Source organism: Stegostoma tigrinum, unplaced genomic scaffold (assembly GCF_030684315.1).
Source record: "Stegostoma tigrinum isolate sSteTig4 unplaced genomic scaffold, sSteTig4.hap1 scaffold_493, whole genome shotgun sequence".
In the NCBI taxonomy this organism is placed as follows: Eukaryota; Metazoa; Chordata; class Chondrichthyes; order Orectolobiformes; family Stegostomatidae; genus Stegostoma; species Stegostoma tigrinum.
In genome coordinates, this window is record NW_026728423.1 from 1,406 (window position 1) to 24,215 (window position 22,810).

The 22,810-nt window shown below is 61.1% G+C and overlaps 1 protein-coding gene across 1 annotated transcript; it reads left to right on the forward strand.

Annotated features, from left to right (window-relative positions):
* Positions 1-270: 270 nt before the first annotated feature.
* Positions 271-6,930, forward strand: LOC132208648 (chromobox protein homolog 5-like). Its single transcript, XM_059644089.1, has 4 exons — positions 271-441; positions 2,976-3,165; positions 3,882-3,979; positions 6,513-6,930. The coding sequence occupies exons 1-4, from the start codon at positions 305-307 to the stop codon at positions 6,661-6,663; spliced, it is 576 nt and encodes a 191-aa protein (XP_059500072.1). The 5' UTR covers positions 271-304; the 3' UTR covers positions 6,664-6,930.
* Positions 6,931-22,810: the final 15,880 nt, after the last annotated feature.

The following is a 22,810-nucleotide window of genomic DNA, read 5'->3' on the forward strand; positions in this document are numbered from 1 at the left end:
AGCGAAGGGGCGGGGGTCGGGGAGAAGGTAAATGGGCAAAGGAGAATAGAGGGAATCTTAGGAGATGGTTCTGGAGGAGACCCGGGTGGGGGAGCGCAAGGCGACATGGCCGGCGTCTGCGACGTGACATAGAGCGTGCCGTTGCCCTACCCTCAGCCAGCGGTCTGACAACACTGTTTGCCTTCTTCCTCCCCTCTCTTCCCTGCCCACACCCCCCCCCCTCCCCCACCACCACTGACCCTTCCCCACGTGGCACGGGACCTCCCCAGGGCCCAGCGGCAGCGTTTCCGGGAGGACGGTCAGAATGGGAAAAAAGGTGAAGAGGAAATCGGAAGACGTTTCCTCGGATGAGGAGGAGGAATACGTGGTGGAGCGGGTGCTGGATCGCCGTGTGGTCCGGGGACGCGTCGAGTTCCTGCTGAAGTGGAAAGGTTTCTCTGAGTGAGTGAGCGCAGCAGCACCCCCAATTTCCTCACAGCCAATCCCACCCTGACCGCACATCCCCGGGCACTACGGGACAATTTCCCACGGCCAATCCCATCCTAACCCGCACATCCCTGGGGCACTACGGGACAATTTCCCACAGCCAATCCCACCCTAACCCGCACATCCCCGGGCACTACGGGACAATTTCCACCAGCCAATCCCACCCTAACCCGCACATCCCTCGGCACTACGGGACAATTTCCCACGGCCAATCCCACCATAATCCGCACATCCCCGGGCACTACGGGACAATTTCCCACGGCCAATCCCACCCTAACCCGCACATCCCCGGGCACTACTGGACAATTTCCTCACGGCCAATCCCACCCAAACCCGCACATCCCTGGGCACTACGGGGACAATTTCCCACGGCCAATCCCACCCTAACCCGCACATCCCCGGGCACTACGGGACAATTTCCCACGGCCAATCCCACCCTAACCCGCACATCCCCGGGCACTACGGGACAATTTCCCACAGCCAATCCCACCCCTAACCCGCACATCCCTCGGCACTACGGGGAAATTTCCCACGGCCAATCCCACCCTAATCCGCACATCCCCGGGCACTACGGGACAATTTCCCACGGCCAATCCCACCCTAACCCGCACATCCCCGGGCACTACTGGACAATTTCCTCACGGCCAATCCCACCCAAACCCACACATCCCTGGGCACTACGGGACAATTTCCCACGGCCAATCCCACCCTAAACCGCATATCCCCGGGCACTACGGGACAATTTCCCACGGCCAATCCCACCCTAACCCGCACATCCCTGGGCACTACGGGACAATTTCCCACGGCCAATCCCACCCTAAACCGCATATCCCCGGGCACTACGGGACAATTTCCCACGGCCAATCCCACCCTAACCCGCACATCCCTGGGCACTACAGGACAATTTCCCACGGCCAATCCCACCCTAACCCGCACATCCCTGGGCACTACGGGACAATTTCCCACGCGTCGAGTTCCTGCTGAAGTGGAAAGGTTTCTCTGAGTCAGTGAGCGCAGCAGCACCCTCAATTTCCCCACGGCCAATCCCACCCTAACCTGCACATCCCTGCGCACTACGGGACAATTTCCCACGGCCAATCCCACCCTGACCCGCACATCCCCGGGCACTACGGGACAATTTCCCACGGCCAATCCCATCCTAACCCGCACATCCCTGGGGCACTACGGGGACAATTTCCCACGGCCAATCCCACCCTAACCTGCATATCCCTGGACACTATGGGACAATTTCCCACGGCCAATCCCACCCTAACCTGCACATCCCCGGGCACTATGGGACAATTTCCCACGGCCAATCCCACCCTAACCCGCACATCCCCGGGCACTACGGGACAATTTCCCACAGCCAATCCCACCCTAACCCGCACATCCCCGGGCACTACGGGACAATTTCCCACAGCCAATCCCACCCTAACCCGCACATCCCTCGGCACTACGGGGACAATTTCCCACGGCCAATCCCACCCTAATCCGCACATCCCCGGGCACTACGGGACAATTTCCCACGGCCAATCCCACCCTAACCCGCACATCCCCGGGCACTACTGGACAATTTCCTCACGGCCAATCCCACCCAAACCCGCACATCCCTGGGCACTACGGGACAATTTCCCACGGCCAATCCCACCCTAAACCGCATATCCCCGGGCACTACGGGACAATTTCCCACGGCCAATCCCACCCTAACCCGCACATCCCTGGGCACTACGGGACAATTTCCCACGGCCAATCCCACCCTAACCCGCACATCCCTGGGCACTACGGGACAATTTCCCACGGCCAATCCCACCCTAACCCGCACCTCTCTGGGCACTACAGGACAATTTCCCACGGCCAATCCCACCCTAACCCGCACATCCCTGGGCACTACGGGACAATTTCCCACGCGTCGAGTTCCTGCTGAAGTGGAAAGGTTTCTCTGAGTCAGTGAGCGCAGCAGCACCCTCAATTTCCCCACGGCCAATCCGACCCTAACCCGCACATCCCTGGGCACTACGGGACAATTTCCCACGGCCAATCCCACCCTAACCGGCACATCCCTGGGCACTACGGGACAATTTCCCACGGCCAACCCCACCCTAACCTGCACATCCCTGGGCACTATTGGACAATTTCCCACGGCCAACCCCACCCTGACCCGCACATCCCCGGGCACTACGGGACAATTTCCCACGGCCAACCCCACCCTAACCCGCACATCCCTGGGCACTATGGCTCCCTCCATTTCTGACCCTGTCTAACACGCTTCCACTCTACCCCTGCCGCCTCCTTGCCCCAATAACTTTGGACACGCTTCTACCCCCATTCTCTCTCGCTCTCTCTCTCTGTCCCTCTCACACGGACATGGGCGGGCTTTCCATCACACGGACACGGGGGCGCCCGTGTCCGCGTGAGAGAGCGCGCGCACCTGTGTCCGCGTGAGTGTGTCTCTGCCTCTGTGTGGATTCGCTGCTCCGGTCTCCCGTCAGGGCTGACAACACGTGGGAGCCGGAGAAGAACCTCGACTGCCCGGAGCTGATCAGCGAGTTCCTGAAAACCTACAACAAGGAGAAGGAGAAGGAGAACGGGGCCGGATCCAGGGACAAGGTGGAGGCTGGGAAGAGACGGTCATCCATTGTCAACGGCAGTGAGGACACAAAGGCCAAAAGGAAGAAGGAGGTAGGAGCTGGTCCGGTCAGGGGGCGGGGGGCTCTGTCTCCGTCACCCCCTCCATCCCCTTTACACCCCCCTCCCCATCTCCGTCACCCCCTCCGTCCCCCTTACACCCCCTCCCCCTCCCCGTCATCCCCTCCGTCCCCCTACCCCCCTCCCTATCTCCGTCACCCCCTCCGTCCCCCTTACACCCCCTCCCCTTCGCCGTCATCCCCTCCGTCCCCCTACCCCCCTCCCCATCTCCATCACCCCCCTCCATCCCCCCTTACACCCCCTCCCTATCTCCGTCACCCCCTCCGTCCCCCTTTACACCCCCTCCCCCTCCCCGTCATCCTCTCCGTCCCCCTACCCCCCTCCCTATCTCCATCACCCCCTCCATCCCCCTTACACCCCCTCCCTATCTCCGTCACCCCCCTCCATCCCCTTACACCCCCTCCCTATCTCCGTCACCCCCTCCATCCCCCTTACACCCCCTCCCTATCTCCGTCACCCCCTCCATCCCCCTTACACCCCCTCCCTATCTCCATCACCCCCTCCATCCCCCTTACACCCCCTCCCCATCTCCGTCATCCTCCCCGTCCCCCTACCCCCCTCCCCATCTCCATCACCACCTTCTCCATTCCCCGACACACCCCCCCTTCCTATATCCATCACCCACCTTCGGCCCCGTGCCTCATCTGACTCTGATCTCATTTCGCTTCCCCCCACCCCCCACCGAACAGGATGATGATAACCTCAGGGGTTTCGAAAGGGGCCTGGAGCCAGAGAAGATCATTGGAGCCACAGACTCGTGTGGAGAGCTGATGTTCTTAATGAAATGGTGAGGGTCCGTTACCCATTCCCCACCCCAATCCTTTTCCCTTTCCTTTATATATTCATGGGATGAGGACCTTAACGACCAGGCAGCATTCATTGCCCAGCCCTAAATGCCTGTTCGCGTGGGACTGGAGTCACATGTAGGCCAAGACCAGGGTAAGGATGGCAGTTTCCTTCCCTGAAGGACATTAGTGAACCAGGTCGATTTTTACCAGTCAGTGTTAGACACTTAATTCCAGATGTTTTTCATTGAATTCAAATTATGCCATCTGCCCTGGTGGGATTCAAACCCAGGCCCCCAGCACGTTACCTGGGTCTCTCGGTTAACACTCCAGCGATGCCACACCTCCCTCCTGGGACTGGGTATGCGCGAGGGGCAGGAGGTGTACGTTGGGGGGGTGGGGGCAGTGGCGGCGTTGAGGGGAGGAACCATTAGAGAAGGATCGGGAGTTATGCGCCAGATCGCCGTTTCCATCTCGCTGCCTTCCCCTTCTCTCTCGTTCCCTGTATCGCTGTCGATCTCTCCAACACTCGCTCTAACGTGAGCGCTATCACTCTCCATCTCTCTCTCTCTCTCTCTCTCTCTCTCTCTTTCTGCAGAGTCATGGATCTGTACAGCTCGGAAACAGACCCTTCAGTTCATGCTGACCCACGTATTCTAAACTAATCCGGTCCCCATTTGGCCCCCTAACCCCTTCCTATCCACGTCCCCCGCCCAGACGCCGTTTAAATGTTGTCACTGTCCCAGCCCCCACCCACTCCCTCTGGCAGCTCATTCCACACACGCACCGCCCTCTGTGTGAAAATGTTACCCCCTCAGGTCCCTTCCCCCCCCCCCTCACCTTAAACCTATGCCCCCTCTAGTTTTGGACTCTCCCCCCCCCCCCCCCCCCCACCCCCTGGGGGGGGGGGGGGGGAGAGCTGGGTAAAGACCTTGTCTATTCACCCTATCCATGCCTCCCCTCATGGTTTTATAAACCTCTATAAGGTCACCCCTCAGCCTCCGACGCTCCGGGGAAAACGGCCCCAGCCCCTCTGTTATAACTCAAACCCTCCATTCTCGGTAAGAGAGGGGAGGAGAGAGAGAGAGACGGAGAGAGGGGGTGGAGAGACGGCGAGAGTACGGGAGATGGCGAAGTGTCAGGGAGGGGGAGAGGGTGAGAGAGGAGAGTGAGACGGCGAGAGGGTCAGAGGAGGGGGTTGGAGAGATGGCTAGAGGTTCAGAGGAGGGGGTTGGAGAGATGGCGAGAGGGTCAGAGGAGGCGGGGGGAGAGACGGCGAGAGGGTCAGAGGAGTGGAGGGAGACGGCGAGAGGGTCAGAGGAGGGGGGTGGAGAGATGGCAAGAGGGTCAGAGGAGGGGGAAGCGATGGCGAGAGAGTCAAAGGAGGTGGGGGAGAGACGGTGAGAGGGTCAGAGGAGGGTTGGGGGAGACGGCGAGAGGGTCACAGGAGGAGGGAGAGACGGCGAGAGGGTCAGAGGAGGTGGGGGAGAGACGGCGAGAGGGTCAGGATGGGGGGAGATGCGGCGAGAGGGTCAGAGGATGCGGGGAGATGCGGCGAGAGGGTCAGAGGATGCGGGGAGATGCGGCGAGAGGGTCAGAGGAGGGGGGGAGAGACGGCAAGAGGGTCAGGAGCGGGGGGGAGAGACGGCGAGAGGGTCAGAGGAGGTGGGGGAGAGACGGTGAGAGGGTCAGAGGAGGGGTGGGGAGATGGCGGGAGGACGAGAGCTTTGGCGGGGGAGGAGGCCGCGGCGGGGGAGGGGGGGTTGGGGGGGGAGAGGGTGATAGATGGGCGTGCATTCGAGGCCTGGGAAGGCCCCTCGGTGTTGTCGGTATTGAGCCGGGTTGGCCGGGGTAGCGGTGGGTGTGGTGGGGGGCAAGAGAATAGGAGAGATACGGCTGGGGGTGGAGAGGGGAGGGAGGCGACGGTGTTTGGCTGCACTTGTAACCCAGAGACCCCCGGTTGACGTCCAGCGGGGACCCGGGTTCGAATCCCACCCGGGCTGTCGTAGGAGCTTGAACTCGGAAACCTGGAATTGAGACTATTGACGGTTGACCTCGAAGCTGTCGTCGGGGTTGTGGGGCTGCGCGCGAGGGGGACGTCGGCGAGGCCCCTTCCCGCCTCTGGTCGCCGCATCCCACCCCCGCCTCGCTGCCACCCCTCGTTTTTAGGAGGACGTTACGAAACCGCGGGGAGTTACGGGAGAGATTTCGCAGGGCGTTGACTGGGGAACGAGTGACGTGGAGAGGCTGGGGGGCTTCTCTCGCCCCAGGGTGACCTTAGAACTGTCATTTGGTGGGAAGAGGGGTATAGATAAGGTGATGACTGACAGGGCTCATTGCCCTGGCTTTTTTTTTGGTGGGGGGGGGGGGGTGGCGTTTGTTTTGGTCGTGGGGGTGGAGGGGGAGCGAGATTTCCGGATCAGGAGGTGGGTTGGAGTCGCCCAGAGCCGGCGCTCGGGAAGGTTTCCCCCCCACCCTCCCTCTCTCCCTCTCACTCACCCTGTGTCCCCTTTATCGTTTCGCCCCCTCCCGCAGGAAGGACTCGGACGAGGCTGACCTGGTCCTGGCCAGGGAGGCCAACGTGAAATGCCCCCAGATTGTCATCGCTTTCTACGAGGAGCGGCTCACATGGCACGCGTACCCAGCAGAGGACGAGGAGCGCCGCGAGGAGGCCGAGACCAGCTAGAGGCGGACGGGCGCACCGTGTTGTGTGTGTGTGTGTGTTGGGGGGTGGGGGTGGGTGAGCAGCAGGCGCGGCCCTTCCTGGGAGCTGGGCTGGCGGTGTGGTGGGGGAGGTGTGGTAGATGGGGAGGGAACACCGGGGACGCAGGCTTGTGAGCCCCTTTTTGGTTTTGCTCGTGCGACACGATCTGGTCTTCGCTACTTAACTCTGTTTTTCTCTCCCCCACCCCGCCCCCCAACCATTCCTACCCCCGCATCTCCTCCCCCCCCCCCCCCCCCCCAGGTTTCCGGCGGGGGGGGTAATGAATCACCTCGCCCTCTGTTCATTTCCTCCGCTGTTTCTCTCTCTCTCTCTCTCTCTCTCTCCTCTCTCTCTCTCTCTCTCTCTCTCTCACTCTCTCACACACACATTCTCTCTCTCAGACACACAAACATTCTCTCTCCCCCTTCCCGTGCTCTCTTTCACGAATCTCTCCCCAACCCCCCCAACTGTCCCCTCTCTCCTTCACCGCCCCCCGTCCCCTTTTCTCCCCACCCCATCGCCACCTCTTCTCTGACCCCCACTGTCTCTATCTCCCCACCGTCCCCTCTCTCTCCATTCCCGCCCCCCCCAACGTCCTCTCTCCCTTCCTTCCCTCCCCAACTTCCTGTCTCTCTCCCTTGCCCCCCCCACCACGTCCTCTCTCTCTCTCTCCCTCCCTCCCTCCCCCTCCCCATCCAGTCTCTCTCCCCATCCCCCCCCTCACCAACAGGCCATGCCCCCCCGATATGGGGCAGGGTGCTGTGTGTGTATGTGGGACGGGGGTCCACCCCCTAGCCCCCACTGCAACCAAAACAGTATTACCATTCCTCTGGCCATTCACTTGAAAACACAACTGCACCCCCTCTCACACCCCACCCCTGTCCCGCACACCATCGCACATCCCCACCCCCCCATCACTCACTCTCTCTCTCTCTCACACCCCCCCCATCCATCACTCACCCGTGTGTGCGTGCGAGCGCGCACACACACACACACACACACACACACACACACACCCCCAGTGTTTGATACAAAGACCAGACTGCAAACTTCTCGCGCTGTCCCTCTCGCGCTGTCTCTCTTTAAACACTTTGGTCACTTGCGCGACACATTATAATTGTGAGGGAAGGTGGGCTGCAAGACACAGCCTTGTTTCCACTCTCTCCTCCCACCCACCCCTCTTCCCCTGATCCCACTCCCAACCTGTGTCTGTGTGTTCCCCCAAGCCTGACCATTTCTACCTATCGACCTTTTACGTTTGGGAGCAGCTCACCAACTGTATCCGTGTGTGTGTGAGAGAGAGAGCACAAGGGTGAGTGTGTGTGAGAGAGCACAAGGGTGTGTGTGTGTGTGTGTGTGTGTGTGTGTGTGTGAGAGAGCACAAGGGTGTGTGTGTGTGTGTGTGTGTGAGAGAGAGCACAAGGGGGTGTGTGTGTGTGTGTGAGAGAGCACAAGGGGGTGTGTGTGTGTGTGTGAGAGAGCACAAGGGGGTGTGTGTGTGTGTGTGTGTGAGAGAGCACAAGGGGGTGTGTGTGTGTGTGTGAGAGAGCACAAGGGGGTGTGTGTGTGTGTGTGTGTGAGAGAGCACAAGGGTGTGTGTGTGTGTGTGTGTGAGAGAGCACAAGGGTGTGTGTGTGTGTGTGTGTGAGAGAGCACAAGGGTGAGTGTGTCTGTGTGTGTGAGAGAGCACAAGGGTGAGTGTGTCTGTGTGTGAGAGAGCGCACAAGGGTGAGTGTGAGAGAGCGCACAAGGGTGAGTGTGAGAGAGCGCACAAGGGTGAGTGTGAGAGAGCGCACAAGGGTGAGAGTGTGTGTGTGTGTGTGTGAGAGAGAGAGCACAAGGGTGAGTGTGTGTGAGAGAGAGAGCACAAGGGTGTGAGTGTGTGTGTGTGAGAGAGCACAAGGGTGTGAGTGTGTGTGTGTGAGAGAGCACAAGGGTGTGTGTGTGTGAGAGAGCACAAGGGTGAGTGTGTGTGTGAGAGAGCACAAGGATGAGTGTGTGTGAGAGAGCACAAGGGTGTGTGTGTGTGTGTGTGAGAGAGCACAAGGGTGAGTGTGTGTGTGTGAGAGAGAGCACAAGGGTGAGTGTGTGTGTGTGAGAGAGAGCACAAGGGTGAGTGTGTGTGTGTGAGAGAGCACAAGGGTGAGTGTGTGTGTGTGAGAGAGCACAAGGATGAGTGTGTGTGTGTGAGAGAGCACAAGGGTATGTGTGTGTGTGTGTGTGTGTGTGTGAGAGAGCACAAGGGTGTGTGTGTGTGTGTGAGAGAGCACAAGGGTGTGTGTGTGTGTGAGAGAGCACAAGGGTGTGTGTGTGTGTGTGAGAGAGCACAAGGGTGAGTGTGTGTGTGTGTGTGTGAGAGAGCACAAGGGTGTGTGTGTGAGAGAGCACAAGGGTGAGTGTGTGTGTGTGAGTGTGTGTGAGAGAGCATAAGGGTGTGTGTGTGTGTGTGTGAGTGTGAGAGAGCACAAGGGTGAGTGTGAGAGAGCACAAGGGTGTGTGTGAGAGAGCACAAGGGTGTGTGTGTGTGAGAGAGCACAAGGGTGAGTGTGTGTGAGAGAGAGAGAGCACAAGGGTGAGTGTGTGTGTGTGTGAGAGAGAGCACAAGGGTGAGTGTGTGTGTATGAGCACAAGGGTGCGTGTGTGTGTGTGAGAGAGAGAGCACAAGGGTGAGTGTGTGTGTGTGAGAGCACAAGGGTGAGTGTGAGAGAGAGCACAAGGGTGAGTGTGAGAGAGAGCACAAGGGTGAGTGTGTGTGTGTGTGTGTGAGAGAGAGCACAAGGGTGAGTGTGAGACAGCACAAGGGTGAGTGTGTGTGTGTGTGTGAGAGAGCACACGCGTGTGTGTGTGTGAGAGAGAGCACACGCGTGTGTGTGTGTGTGAGAGCACACGCACGTGAGTGTGTGTATAGGACATGTCTCTAAAATGCCTGTTCCAGTGTCTGGGCTCTGTGTGAACGTGTGTACATGTTCGAGTGTTGTGTGTGTCTGCGCGTGACAGACCAAGCGTGTTAACTAGGTCGCTCCTTTTGGATTTTTCTAACTCCAGACCCTTTCTTCGAGTCGTTCCCTCGCAGCTTTTACACAGACCTCATTCGGATGGGCTGTGTCCATCTCCTCCCTGCCCCTCTCACCCCATGTCTGTCAGTTTTCCGTCACTTCTCGTTCCTCCGGAGATGGGGGCAGGGCGTCGAAGAGCGTCGAGCCCTTCCCCTGTTTGAAGTGACAGCAGTTCCCTCTCTCCCTCTCACACCCTTCCTGCTCCGGCCCCAACTCCACCTTCCCAGGCCGGGAAACTGTCGGAGGGACGGGGCCGGGGGAGCGGGGAAACTGTCGGAGGGTGAGGGCCGAGGGAGCTGGCGCTGTCGGAGAATCAGGGCCGAGGGGGAGCGGGGCGCTTTTGGAGGGCTAGGGCCGAGGGAGCGGGGTGCTGTTGGAGGGTCAGGGCCGAGGGAGCGGGGAAACTGTCGGAGGGTCAGGGCCGAGGGGAGCGGGGGTGCTGTTGGAGGGTCAGGGCCGAGGGAGCGGGGAAACTGTCGGAGGGTCAGGGCCGAGGGAGCGGGGAAACTGTCGGAGGGTGAGGGAGCAGGGCACTGTTGGAGAATCAGGGCCGAGGGGAGCGGGGCGCTGTCGGCGGGTCGGGGCAGTGGGGAGCGGGGCGCTGTCGGAGGGAGCGGGGCGCTGTCGGAGGGTCGGGGCAGGGGGGAGCGGGGCGCTGTCGGAGGGTCAGGGCAGGGGGGAGCGGGGCGCTGTCGGAGGGTCGGGGCAGGGGGGAGTGGGGCGCTGTCGGAGGGTCAGGGCAGGGGGGAGCGGGGCGCTGTTGGAGGGAGCGGGGCGCTGTCGGAGGGTCGGGGCAGGGGGGGAGCGGGGCGCTGTCGGAGGGTCGGGGCAGTGGGGAGCGGGGCGCTGTCGGAGGGAGCGGGGCGCTGTCGGAGGGTCGGGGCAGGGGGGAGCGGGGCGCTGTCGGAGGGTCGGGGCAGGGGGGAGCGGGGCGCTGTCGGAGGGTCAGGGCAGGGGGGGAGCGGGGCGCTGTTGGAGGGAGCGGGGCGCTGTCGGAGGGACGGGGCAGGGGGGAGCGGGGCGCTGTCGGAGGGTCGGGGCAGGGGGGGAGCGGGGCGCTGTCGGAGGGTCGGGGCAGGGGGGAGCGGGGCGCTGTCGGGGGGTCAGGGGCGAGGGAGCGGGCGCTGTCAGAGGGTCTGAGCCCCTTGAAGATTCCATCCATTCCCCGGGCCCACCGACCCGTTGAATATAACTGCCCACCCCCCACCCTACATTTCTGTTGACCTCCTTTCGAGGCCACTATTATATCTCCACCACCACGGATCTCCCCCCCCCCCCAAAAAAAAAACTTTGCAGCTTCAGCCTGGATCAGAATAACTTCACAACGTCGTCAAAAACCAATTCTCCCCAAACCTCCCACTACCCCCTCCCCCCAAGTTCTTTTCAATCTGTCTCCCCCCTGCCCCCGAACCAAATTCTGGTGATCCACTCCCCCTCCGCTGAAGCATCTGTTTGTCTGTCTCTCCCCCATCCTCTCCCTCGGTCTCGTCCCGCTGCGCGCACGCAGTTCTCTAAAGTCTGGAGGCGCTTTCTCTCCCTGCTCCCATCTCTCTCTCTCCCTGCTCCCTCTCGGCTCCACCGCCTCCCTGGGGTGTGGACATGTCAGAGGATGGGGGTGGGGGAGGGGTCGAAACCGAGGGCTGCGACGGGGAAGGGAGACGGGAGGGGGTGGGGTGGGGTGGGTGGGTGGATTCAGGGGAGAGGCTTGGGGAACAGTTGACGTTGAAGCAATTTTTCTCTCTCTCGTTCTCGAGCGAGCGGGAGAGGGCAAGCCAGGGGTTGGGAGGTTCCGTGTCTCTTCCACCCCACCCACCAAACACACCCCGGCGTGTGCACACGTGCATGCACACACACATATATATATGTACACGCGCGCACATCACACGTGTACACAGGCGCGCGCGCACACACACACACACACACACACACACGCAGAGGAGGGGACTCCTGGTTTAACTGGAATGGGGTTTAAGGGGGCAAGTGTGTGTGTGTGGGGGGGGGGGGGGGGGGACGTCCCTTTCCCTTCTCCGGGAGTCGCTCCCTGCAGCTTCCCCACAGCTGCGTTCCCCTCCTGCCCGACCCCCCCACCACCGTCCAGGGATCAAATGGGTGGCCTCCCCTTCCCTCCCCGGCACTGAAGGCCGGCAGGTTCCATGTTTCCCCCACTTCCCGCCTGGATGCTGGGGATGGAGAGGGGGGCTCCCTGCGCAATTGCCTCCGCTTCCTGAGCATTGTACAGTTATCGATCGATATCTCTCTCTCTCTCTCTCTCTCTTCCTTTCTCTTGTTAGCTCTTTGCATGTGTATAAGGTTTTAACACCAGGTATTTCTATAGGATTGTTATATATAGAGGGAAATTCCTCCCTTTTTTTCCTACAGATTCATTGTGGATCTATTGTGTAATGAATGTAAAACAACTTTACAATACACCCATCCTCGTCTGGACCCCCTCTGTTCTGTCTCTGGCTGGGGGAGGGATGGTGGTGGGGGTGGGGGGTGGGGGGGGTGCGGTGTTTGAGAAGGCTGGGCTTTCACCCTTGCGTCTGCGTGTATGACAATATACCCCCTGCCCCCGATTCCCTCCTCTGGAGAGGGAGGGAGGGTGGAAGGTGGGGGAGGGGTGACGAAGGAGATGGTGGGGGGGGGGGGGGGTGCGGAACCACTCCGTCTCCACACGGTGTTTCGATCTACTGGAGCGCTTTTGGGGCCCCGTCCAGGCGAGTGGGGCTGGGGGTCGTTCTGCCGCTGCTTCTTCCCCATTCTCTCCCCCCCCACACAAACACACTCCTTGTCGATGGAGATTGATACAGGGCTGTTGGGGGGGGGGGGGGAGGGAGCGGGGGGCAGTGGGATTAGTTTGGGGATGGGTACAGGGCTGTGGGGGGGGGAGAGCGGGGGGGCAGTGGGATTAGTTTGGGGATGGATACAGGGCTGTGGGGGGAGAGAGAGCTGGGGGGCAGTGGGATTAGTTTGGGGATGGGTACAGGGCTGTGGGGGGGAGAGAGAGCGGGGGGGCAGTGGGATTAGTTTGGGGACGGATACAGGGCTGTGTGGGGGGAGAGAGAGTGGGGGGGCAGTGGGATTAGTTTGGGGACGGATACAGGGCTATGGGGGGGAGAGAGCTGGGGGGCAGTGGGATTAGTTTGGGGACGGATACAGGGCTGTGGGGGGGAGAGAGCGGGGGGGCAGTGGGATTAGTTTGGGGACGGGTACAGGGCTGTGTTGGGGGAGAGAGCGGGGGGGGCAGTGGGATTAGTTTGGGGACGGATACAGGGCTATGGGGGGGAGAGAGCGGGGGGGCAGTGGGATTAGTTTGGGGACGGATACAGGGCTATTGGTAGAGCACAGGGGGGGAAGTGCGAAGGTCAAGGGGCAGCAGATGCATCTGAACACCACCCCTGACCCCGCCAGCCCCCTGCAAGTTCCCCTCCTCGCCCCGACTTGGAAATTGGGCAGTTCAAACGTGGCTCGGAAGTTCCTCAACCCCATTCTCCCCGTAACCCTTGGCAATCAGGAACCTAACTATCTCGGCCTTAAATGTACTCAATGACCAGGCCCCCACGGCCTTCCGTGAATTCCCTAGATTCATCCCTCTCTTGGGCTGAAGACCTTTCTCCTTATTTCCGTTCCAAACGGCCTTCCCTTTACTCTGAGGCCGTGCCCTCGGGTCCTGGTCTCTCCTACACCAACGGAAACATCTTCCCAACATCCGCTCGGTCCAGGCCATTCAGTGTCCTGTAACTTTCAATTAGATTCTCCCTTCTTCCATCTAAACTCCAATGAGTACAGACCCAGAGTCCTCAAACGTCCCTCAGTGAGACTCCAGGCGACGGGGCACTGGCAGGAGGGTGGCGCTGAGACTGAGTGTGGACGTTCGGCGTGTCCCGCGACGACTCACCGACCTCTGTGGGTGGTGCCACAGAGAGCGTCCTGCCCTAACGCGTCGCAGCGTGGCCTGGCAACAGCTCTGTCCGAGGCGTGGGGACAGCACAGAGAGCTGTGAGCACAGCCCAGTCCAACAACACGCGCGCTCTCTCTCTCTCTCTCTCGCGCGCGCGCTCTCTCTCGCTCTCTCGCGCGCTCTCTCTCACGCGCGCTCTCTCTCACACACACAATAACAGCCTTCCCTCCATTTCTGACGAAGGGTCCAGGCCCAAAACATCAGCCTTCCTGCTCCTACGTTGCCGCTTGGCCTGCTCCGTTCATCCAGCCCCACACCGTGTTACCTTCCATCCCCTCGCTCCATCTACGGTTCGTGCTGCCCTCAGGGAGGCAGCGAGTATCATCAAAGAACACCCCCCCCCCCACACCCCACCCCTGGTTACAGTCTCTGCCGTTAGGCAGAGGGTACAGAAGTTTGAAAACGCGTCGTGAAACATTCGAGGGCGGCTTCATCCCGCCCGCCCCCGCTGTTATCAGACTTTGGAAAGATCCAATCTTGCCGCCGGCACAGTCTCCAGCGCTCTGCTCTGCTGCGGTACACGGTCTGCCCGCGGGCCTCTCGATGTTTCAGCCAGTCTCGGCACGCGTGACAGCAACACGTCGATTCAGAATGGTGGACCGGGCTCGCCGGGGTGAGCTGCCGGCTCAGGCCTGTCCATGTGCCTGGGCGTTGCCGCGTGTACCTCAGTACAGTGAGAAGTTCGGTTTGGTGAAGAGCGATGGACAGCAAACACAGACTTCCACGTGGCAGGGCACCGGGACGCAGTGAGGCGTGCAGGCTGACAGCGCACAGGAGGGCCGCGCAAGGCAAGGCCTGCATTATTCGGAGTCAGAAGAGGTCCGTCCGTCACAGAGCCAGACCTTTCGGCCCAACCAGACTGTGCCGACCAAATTAATCTAGTCCCGTTTCTCACACTCTTCTATCTCACACGTCTTTCTCATTGAGCGACAGAGCTGTGCAGCATGGCTGGGGGTTGGGCGATGAGGTGTTCGGTGAGTCTGGAGGCCTCTCTGCGCCGATGGCAAGCAATGGGCGGTTGGAGCGGGCCGCAGGGTGCTGTGGGTGGGAGGGACGTTGGCTCCCCTGGCGGTCAGGGCCGCGCGTGTGGCTTTCCCATCAAGGGGGCCTTGGCGTAGTAGCGGCCTGGTGGTGTTGTCGCTGGACTGTCAATCCAGGGGACCTTCCGGTGACGGGGTGGGGGTCGAAACCTGAGATCGAAACCCGCCGAAACGAGGATGGGGGTGACGGGGGGGTGGGGGGGGGCTGGCGGGCAGAGTTTGAACCCGACGAGCGCCTGGATCCGAGAGTCAGTCTGGCGGCGAGGTATTGACGCTGCGGGGTAGGGGGTGGACCTTATGCTCAGGGATAAAGGTTCAGCATGACGTTGCGGGCCGAAGGGCCTGTGCTGTTCTACGTTCTACGAACCGTCGCTGGGGTTCGGAGGGAGGGTGTGGGGGAGGCGGAAATAGAAGCACATTTGGCTCGTCGATTTTTGAGATGGGGGGGAGAGAACGAGCCTGGTCCACGTGACTCCAGGCCAATGCCAATGCGGCCAATTCTTTGACGCCCCCACCCCCAACTCCTCCAGGCGATAAATGCCCCCACCCGCCCACGACCCTACAAAAGAAAATAAAAGGGAGAGAGTCAACATTTTTAACTGGGGCAGGGCCAGGCCAGGGGCGCCCAATGTTTGGGGGGGTGGGGGGAGGGGAGGAGGGAGAACGATAAGTTTGGAAATGGTAACCTGGGGGGAACACCAGAGGGAGCCAAAGGGACGACAAGTTTGCGTTGAGGGAAATACCTGGGGGGAACACCGAACTGCCGTGATTGGCCCAGAAGGGGTGGGTGGGCGTGGCCACGGCTTGTGAGCCCCGCCTTCCCACCCACCCGCCGCCGAAGGGGGGAAGGCGCGCTGTGACGTCGGGCGGGCGGAGGATCGGCCCCGCCCACGAGTCCGACGCGCTGACGTCGGAGGCGCCTGAGTGCGTCATGACGTCGGGGGTGGAGACGGCGGTGCGAGGGGCGCAGGCGCGGCGGCGGCAGCGGAGGAGGAGGAGGGGGTGAGCGGGGTAACGGTGTGGGGGGGGGGACAATTTCTTCCGTTCTCTTTCGTGTGTTGACACCGTGACCGACCGCTCCCCCACTCTGTCCGTGTCCGGAGCACCCGCGGGGTGGCCCCAAGTCTCGACACCCCACCAGCCTCCCTCCGTACCACCCCCCCCGCCGGGGCGGGCGCCGTCGCCGCCTTCTCGATGGCGATGGGGGCCCCCTCGGTGGAGGAAAAAACAAGATGGCAGCTCATCCCGCCTCTCGGCGTTTGATCGACGGCGACGTCGGCCAATAGGGAACGACCTTCCGCCGAATGACAGCCATCTCCCCCAATGGAAAGAGGGGCGGCACCTGCCCTGTTCCGATTGAAGGCCCGGGCCGACCAATTGGGGCCCGGGCTTGCCCTGATGGACGGCCGGCCCGGCCAATGGGGCCAGGTCCCGCCCTCGAGCTTCCGCGCTGAGTGGCGGCCGACCCGACCCAGTAAGACGGCTGGGCGGCGGGCCTGGCCAATCGGCCACCTGCCCCGCCTCCGAGGGACGCGCAGTGGGCGGAGGCGGCGGCTGGAGTGGGCGGGCCCGTCCGACGCGGAAGTCTCACGCGAGCCCCTCATTGGCTTTCCCCTGGCGTGGCGGACGCGGGGTTGCCACCAATCGGAAGGCGGTCCCTGTCTGACAGACGTTGGAGGGCGCTAATGCCGTGCGCGCATCCCTGACGGACATGGCTTTCCGCCAATGGGCGCGAAGGGGGCGGGGACAGATATAAGCCCCGCCCTTTGTGCATGTTGTCACCTCCCCAGAAAATGGAGATGGGGCTTTGGGAGGATATGGGGGAATTAATTTGGTGTGGAAGGGAATATTGAGCTTTAAAACTGGTTAATTGCGAGGGCAAGAGGGTGGAATTTGGGATTGTGGCTGTAAAAGGGCTTAATAGGAAGGGCTAGTAGGGGAACGGGGTTGTCATGGGCGCAGGAGGAGGGCGGGTTACGGAGGGGGTATTCAGGGGTCGACTGGGTATCGCGGCTTGCCGGGGCAGGGGGATGGGCGTGTGTGATTCACTGAATCGTCCAGATCAGAGTCGCTGCGGCAAGGAGTCAGGCCATTTTGCCCATCGAGTCCACTCGCGCACCCTCACCCTGTCGACCTGCACTGCCCACGGCCAATCCCACCCTAACCCGCACATCCCCGGACACTATGGGACAATTTCCCACGGCCAGTCCCACCCTAACCTGCACATCTCCGGGCACTACGGGACAATTTCCCACGGCCAATCCCACCCTAACCCGCACATCCCTGGGCACTACGGGACAATTTCCCACGGCCAATCCCACCCTAACCCACACATCCCCGGGCACTACGGGACAATTTCCCACGGCCAATCCCACCCTAACCCGCACATCCCCGGGCACTACGGGACAATTTCCCACAGCCAACCCCACCCTAACCCACACATCCCCGGGCACTACGGGACAATTTCCCACAGCCAACCCCACCCTAACCCGCACATCCCCGGGCACTACGGGACAATTTCCCACGGCCAATCCCACCCTAACCCGCACATCCCTGGGCACTACGGGACAATTTCCCACGGCCAACCCCACCCTAACCCGCACATCCCCGGGCACTACGGGACAATTTCCCACGGCCAGTCCCACCCTAACCCGCACATTCCTGGGCACTACGGGACAATTTCCCACGGCCAATCCCACACTAACCCGCACATCCCCGGCACGACGGGACAATTTCCCACAGCCAATCCCACCCTGACCCGCACATCCCCGGGCACTACGGGACAATTTCCCACGGCCAATCCCACCCTAACCTGCACATCCCCGGGCACTACGGGACAATTTCCCACAGCCAATCCCACCCTAACCTGCACATCCCTGGGCACTACGGGACAATTTCCCACGGCCAATCCCACCCCAACCCGCACATCCCTGGGCACTACGGGAGAATTTCCCACAGCCAATCCCACCCTACCCGCACATCCCTGGGCACTACGGGACAATTTCCCACAGCCAATCCCACCCTGACCCGCACATCCCCGGGCACTACGGGACAATTTCCCACGGCCAACCCCACCCTGACCCGCACATCCGTGGGCACTACGGGACAATTTCCCACGGCCAGTCCCACCCTAACCCGCACATTCCTGGGCACTACGGGACAATTTCCACGGCCAACCCCACCCTAACCCGCACATCCCTGGGCACTACGGGACAATTTCCCACGGCCAATCCCACCCTAACCTGCACATCCCTGGGCACTTGAGTGTGTGTTTCTTTTTTGTTGGCAATAAGTTATAAGCGAACGCACCGATGAATGTTTTAGTGCAATCTCTGATATAACTGAGTACTAACGTGAATGTTTAACTGCACTGTTTTAATAGCTGTGTCTGTGTGTGTGCCTGTGTGTGTGTGAGTGTGTGTGTCAGTGTGAGTGAGTGTGTGTGTGTGTGTGTGTGTGTGTGTGTGTGTGTGTGTGTGTGTGTGTGTGTGTGTGTGTGTGTGTGTGTGCGCGCATATTTGCATGTATGTGATTAATTGTAGTAGTTTCTGCAAGAGACATTCAAATGTGTGTGTTTCATTGCAATGTGCTCTGGATGGGAGCGCCAGTGTGTGGTTTATCGCAATAATCTATGCAAAGAGGCCCCCGTTTGTGTGTTTCGTTGCCATAGTTTACGGAGGGATGCACCAGTAGGTGAACTTAGAGGCAGTAACCCATCAGTGTTGTTTGTTTGTGGCTGCAGTTTATGCACAGGAAGGATGTGATTGCGAGGGACCAGGCCGCAGAGCAGGCCCACCAGGTCAGCATCAGAGGAGCAGGAAAGCTGACATTCCGGGCCTGGACCCGAAACGTCAGCTTCCCTGCTCCTCTGATGCTGCCTGGCCCGCTGTGTTCATCCAGGTTATGGTCAGACTCCCCATCGTCAACAGTTCCTGCTATCTCATGTCCACCAGGATGTTTCCCTGTGGTGGAGGAAGCCAGCAGTGAAACGGGGGCTGGGCACGCTTTTGGAGCAGAGGAGGCTGAAGGTGGGGACGGCTGGATAAGGTGATGAGGGGCAGGGACATGGAGGGTAGCAAACAGCTGGTGTTACCCCCCCCTTTCCTCAGTAATTGGGGGGTGGGTGTGGTCATCAATGTAAAGTGGAAGGTGGGAGGTTCAGAGCGGGATTTTGACAGCGAGGGGAGTTCACGAAAGAGTTTTCCTGCCAGATGCTGGTGGGGACATGGTGGGGTGGCGGAGGGGGGCACCTGGAATGCACTGGCCGGGTGGGGAGTTGAGATGGTGAGGTGGTGGGGTAGGTTGTGGGACGGGGGGTGTGGTGGTGTGGGGGAGATGCTCGCGACCTCGGGTGTGCAATTCTCACAACTTTCAAGGTGGGGTGGGTCTTGGGGTGCGGGAATGCGGGGGGTTATTGCAGCTGGGGAGAGGGTGGTATCGTGCCCTCCACGTGCTGAAGGGCCTGGTCGTCGCCGGGGTAGTGTGGGGGGATCCTGAATTTAAGCGAGGGCGGCATGCCAATCCGTGAAACGGTTTCGCGCCAGATCGGCGGCTCCCGCGTCCTACCGAGACGGTTTACCACGGGAGCGCTCGGATCGTTCCGAAGAGGCGGGGGGGGGGCACCTCTGTTTGGACAGGACAGTTCAGAGGAAGGGACGGGCGCCGTAATGTCGCGGTTTGCCGTGGGTGGATCAGGAATTTTTTTTCTCTCTCCTGCTTCCTGCCTTCCTCGGTCAGTCGGTGGCAGGGGGAGGTGGTGGGGAGTCTCGGCTTGTTTTGCTTTTCCCAGCGAAGACAGAGGGCCCTCCCGGTGCCTGTTAATTGCCCATTGTATCTCTGGCCTTCGGAAGGCCAGGCTGGACTAATTATAGGCCGGCCTACAGAGAGAGAGAGAGAGGGAGCGGGGCTGGGAGGAACGGGGCTGGCTGGGTTGTAGAGAAGGCATTCCTGAAATACCTTGACCCACACTCGGAAATTGCTGGGCCTCGGCATATTCAGGGTGGGTGGGGGTTGTGAGGGTGGGTAACTCCATGCTAAGGTGACAGGCAAGCAGCAACCCCCCCCCCCCCCCCACCCCCGCCATCTGCCCCCAATCAGAGAGGTCAGTGTTGGGAATTATCTTAAAGGGAGAAAGAGTGAGAGTGGGACAGAGAGAAAGAGAGAGAGATAGTGTGGGGGACAGACAGACAGACAGAGAGAGAGAGGGTGGGGGGGGGAATAGACAGTGGGGGGAGACAGACGGGGGGTTGGATAGACAGAGAGAGAGAGGGAGGGGCAGACAGACAGATAGAGAGAGGGAGGGGGCAAACAGAGAGAGAGGGGGGGCACAGGGGGAGCAGACAGACAGAGGGGGGGGGGGCGGGGGAACAGACAGACAGATAGAGAGAGAGGGGGACAGAGAGAGGGAGGGGGGACAGAGAGAGAGAGAGGGGGACAGAGAGAGGGAGGGGGGGACAGACAGAGAGAGAGAGAGGGGCAGGTGGAACAGGCAGACAGATAGAGAGAGGGGGAGAGGGAGAGGGGGACTGACAGACAGAAAAAGAGACTGAGAGACAAAGAGAGGGAGAGGGACAGACAGAGAGAGAGAGGGAGGTGGGAACAGACAGATAGAAAAAGAGACAGACACACAGAGAAGGAGAGGGACAGAGAGAGAGAGAGGGACAGGGGGACCGGGACTGGAAGCACTCGGGTGAATTCTGAGCAGCTGAAATAGCAGGCGCTGATGCTGTGGATCAAGTGGGAGGAATATGTGTGCGCAGGACCGCGGTGGTGGGGGGAGATTTCGGAGGTTTCTGGAGGGGATGACGGAGATAGAGAGGGGGTGTAGTGGGACTAAGGGGGTGACGGAGATAGGGAGGGGGGTGACGGAGATAGGGAAGGGGTGCAGGGGGATGGAGGGGGTGACGGAGATAGGGAGGGGGCGCAGGGAGACAGAGATAGGGAGGGAGGTCGCGGGGGCGACAGAGATAGGGAGGGGGCGCAACGGGATGGAGGGGGCGACGGAGATAGGGAGGGGACGGAGGGGGTGATGGGGATAGGGGGCGACGGAGATAGGGAGGGCGTGCAGGGGGATGGAGGGTCGACGGAGATAGGGAGGGGGCTCAGGGGGACGGAGGGGGTGATGAGGATAGGGAGGGGGCGCAATGGGATGGAGGGGGCGACGGAGATAGGGAGGTGACCGAGATAGGGAGGGTGTGTAGGGGGACAGAGGTGGTGATGGGGATAGGGAGGGGGATGGAGGGGGTGACGGAGATAGGGAGGGGGTGGAGGGGGTGACGGAGATATGGAGGGGGTGTAGGGGGATGGAGGGGGTGACGGAGATATGGAGGGGGTGTAGGGGGATGGAGGGGGCGATGGAGATGATGGAGGGGGCGACGGAGATAGGGAGGGTATGTAGGGGGACGGAGAGGGTGATGGGGATTGGGAGGGGGTGACGGAGATAGGGAGAGGGTGCGGGGGGTGGAGGGAGTGACGGAGATAGGGAGGGGGTGCAGGGCGACGGAGGGGGTGACGGAGATAGGGAGGGGGTGCAGGGGTTGGAGGGGGCGCAGGGGGATGGAGGGGGCGCAGGGGGATAGGGAGGGTATGTAGGGGGTCGGAGAGGGTGATGGGGATAGGGAGGGGGCGCAGGGGGAGTGGAGGGGGGCGACAGAGATAGAGGGAGGGTGCAGGGGGGTGGAGGGGGTGACGGAGATAGGGAGGGGGTGCAGGGGGATGGAGGGGGCGACGGAGATAGGGAGGGTATGTAGGGGGACGGAGAGGGTGATGGGGATAGGGAGGGGGATGGAGGGGGCGACGGGGATAGGGAGGGGGTGACGGAGATAGGGAGGGGGTGCAGGGCGACTGAGGGGGTGACGGGGATAGGGAGGGGGTGTCGGGGTCGGAGGGGGTGCAGGGCGACGGAGGGGGTGATGGGGATAGGGAGGGGGTGTAGGGGGATGGAGGGGGTGACGGAAATAGGGAGGGGGCGCAGGGGGCGACGGAGTTAGGGAGGGGGCGCAGGGGGGTGGGGGGTGCGCAGGGGGGTGGAGGGGGCGACGGAGATAGGGAGAGGGTGCAGGGGGGTGGAGGGGGCGACGGAGATAGGGAGAGGGTGCAGGGCGATGGAGGGGGTGACTGAGATAGGGAGGGGGCGCAGCGCGACGGAGGAGGTGACGGGGATAGGGAGGGGGTTACGGGGATAGGGAGGGGATGGAGGGGGTGACAGAGATAGGGAGGGGGTGCAGGAGATAGGGACGGAGGGGGTGACGGAGATAGGGAGGGGGCGCAGGGCGACGGAGGGGGTGATGGGTATAGGGAGGGGGATGGAGGGGGCGACTGTCATGCCCAGTGGGTGTTGGGAGCGATATGGGGCTGTGAGCAGCAGGTGATGGGGATTCCAACAGCGAAAGAGCTGGGGCAGAGAGGAGGTGTTGAGCGATGTTGCAGCAGCTGGAAATGTGTGTTTGGAGGTGTATCTCTGGCCGAAGAGGGAACAGAGATTGTGAGCAGCAGGTTTGCGTACTCTTACAGAGGAATCCGGCAGACAAACATTGACAGTCTCCTCGCCTCAAGAAAAATAGGCACTTAGCAGGAGGACGGAGCTGACGGGAACTGCAGACGCCGGAGAATCCGAGATAACAAAGTGTGGAGCTGGATGAACGCAGCAGGCCAAGCAGCATCTCAGGAGCACAAAAGCTGACGTTTCGGGCCTAGACCTTTCGTCTGATGAAGTGTCTAGGCCCGAAACGTCAGCTTTTGTGCTCCTGAGATGCTGCTTGGCCTGCTGCGTTCATCCAGCTCCACACTTTGTTATCTTAGCAGGAGGACCTCAGGTTGGCTGTGCCAGCCCCTGCGAGGGGACTGAGTTATCCTGCGAGAAATGATCAAGGACGGTGGGTTAGGGTCAGGGCAGAGGGAGCGGGCGCTGTCAGAGGGTCAGGGCCGAGGGAGCAGGCGCTGTCGGAGGGTCAGGGCAGAGGGAGCGAGCGCTGTCGGAGGGTCAGGGCCGAGGGAGCGGGGCACTGTCGGAGGGTCAACGTATAATAATCTTTCTTTCTCCCTTTCCCCTCCCTTCTGCTTTTGTGTGTGCC

What these genes read in the sequence shown, in the direction of transcription:
- LOC132208648 (XM_059644089.1), top strand. Translation starts at nt 305, where the DNA reads ATGGGAAAAAAGGTGAAGAGGAAATCGGAAGACGTTTCCTCGGATGAG. An exon ending in AAGTGGAAAGGTTTCTCTGA is followed by an intron (nt 442 to 2,975) that starts GTGAGTGAGCGC and finishes GTCTCCCGTCAG; the next exon opens with GGCTGACAACACGTGGGAGC. An exon ending in CTGATGTTCTTAATGAAATG is followed by an intron (nt 3,980 to 6,512) that starts GTGAGGGTCCGT and finishes CCCCTCCCGCAG; the next exon opens with GAAGGACTCGGACGAGGCTG.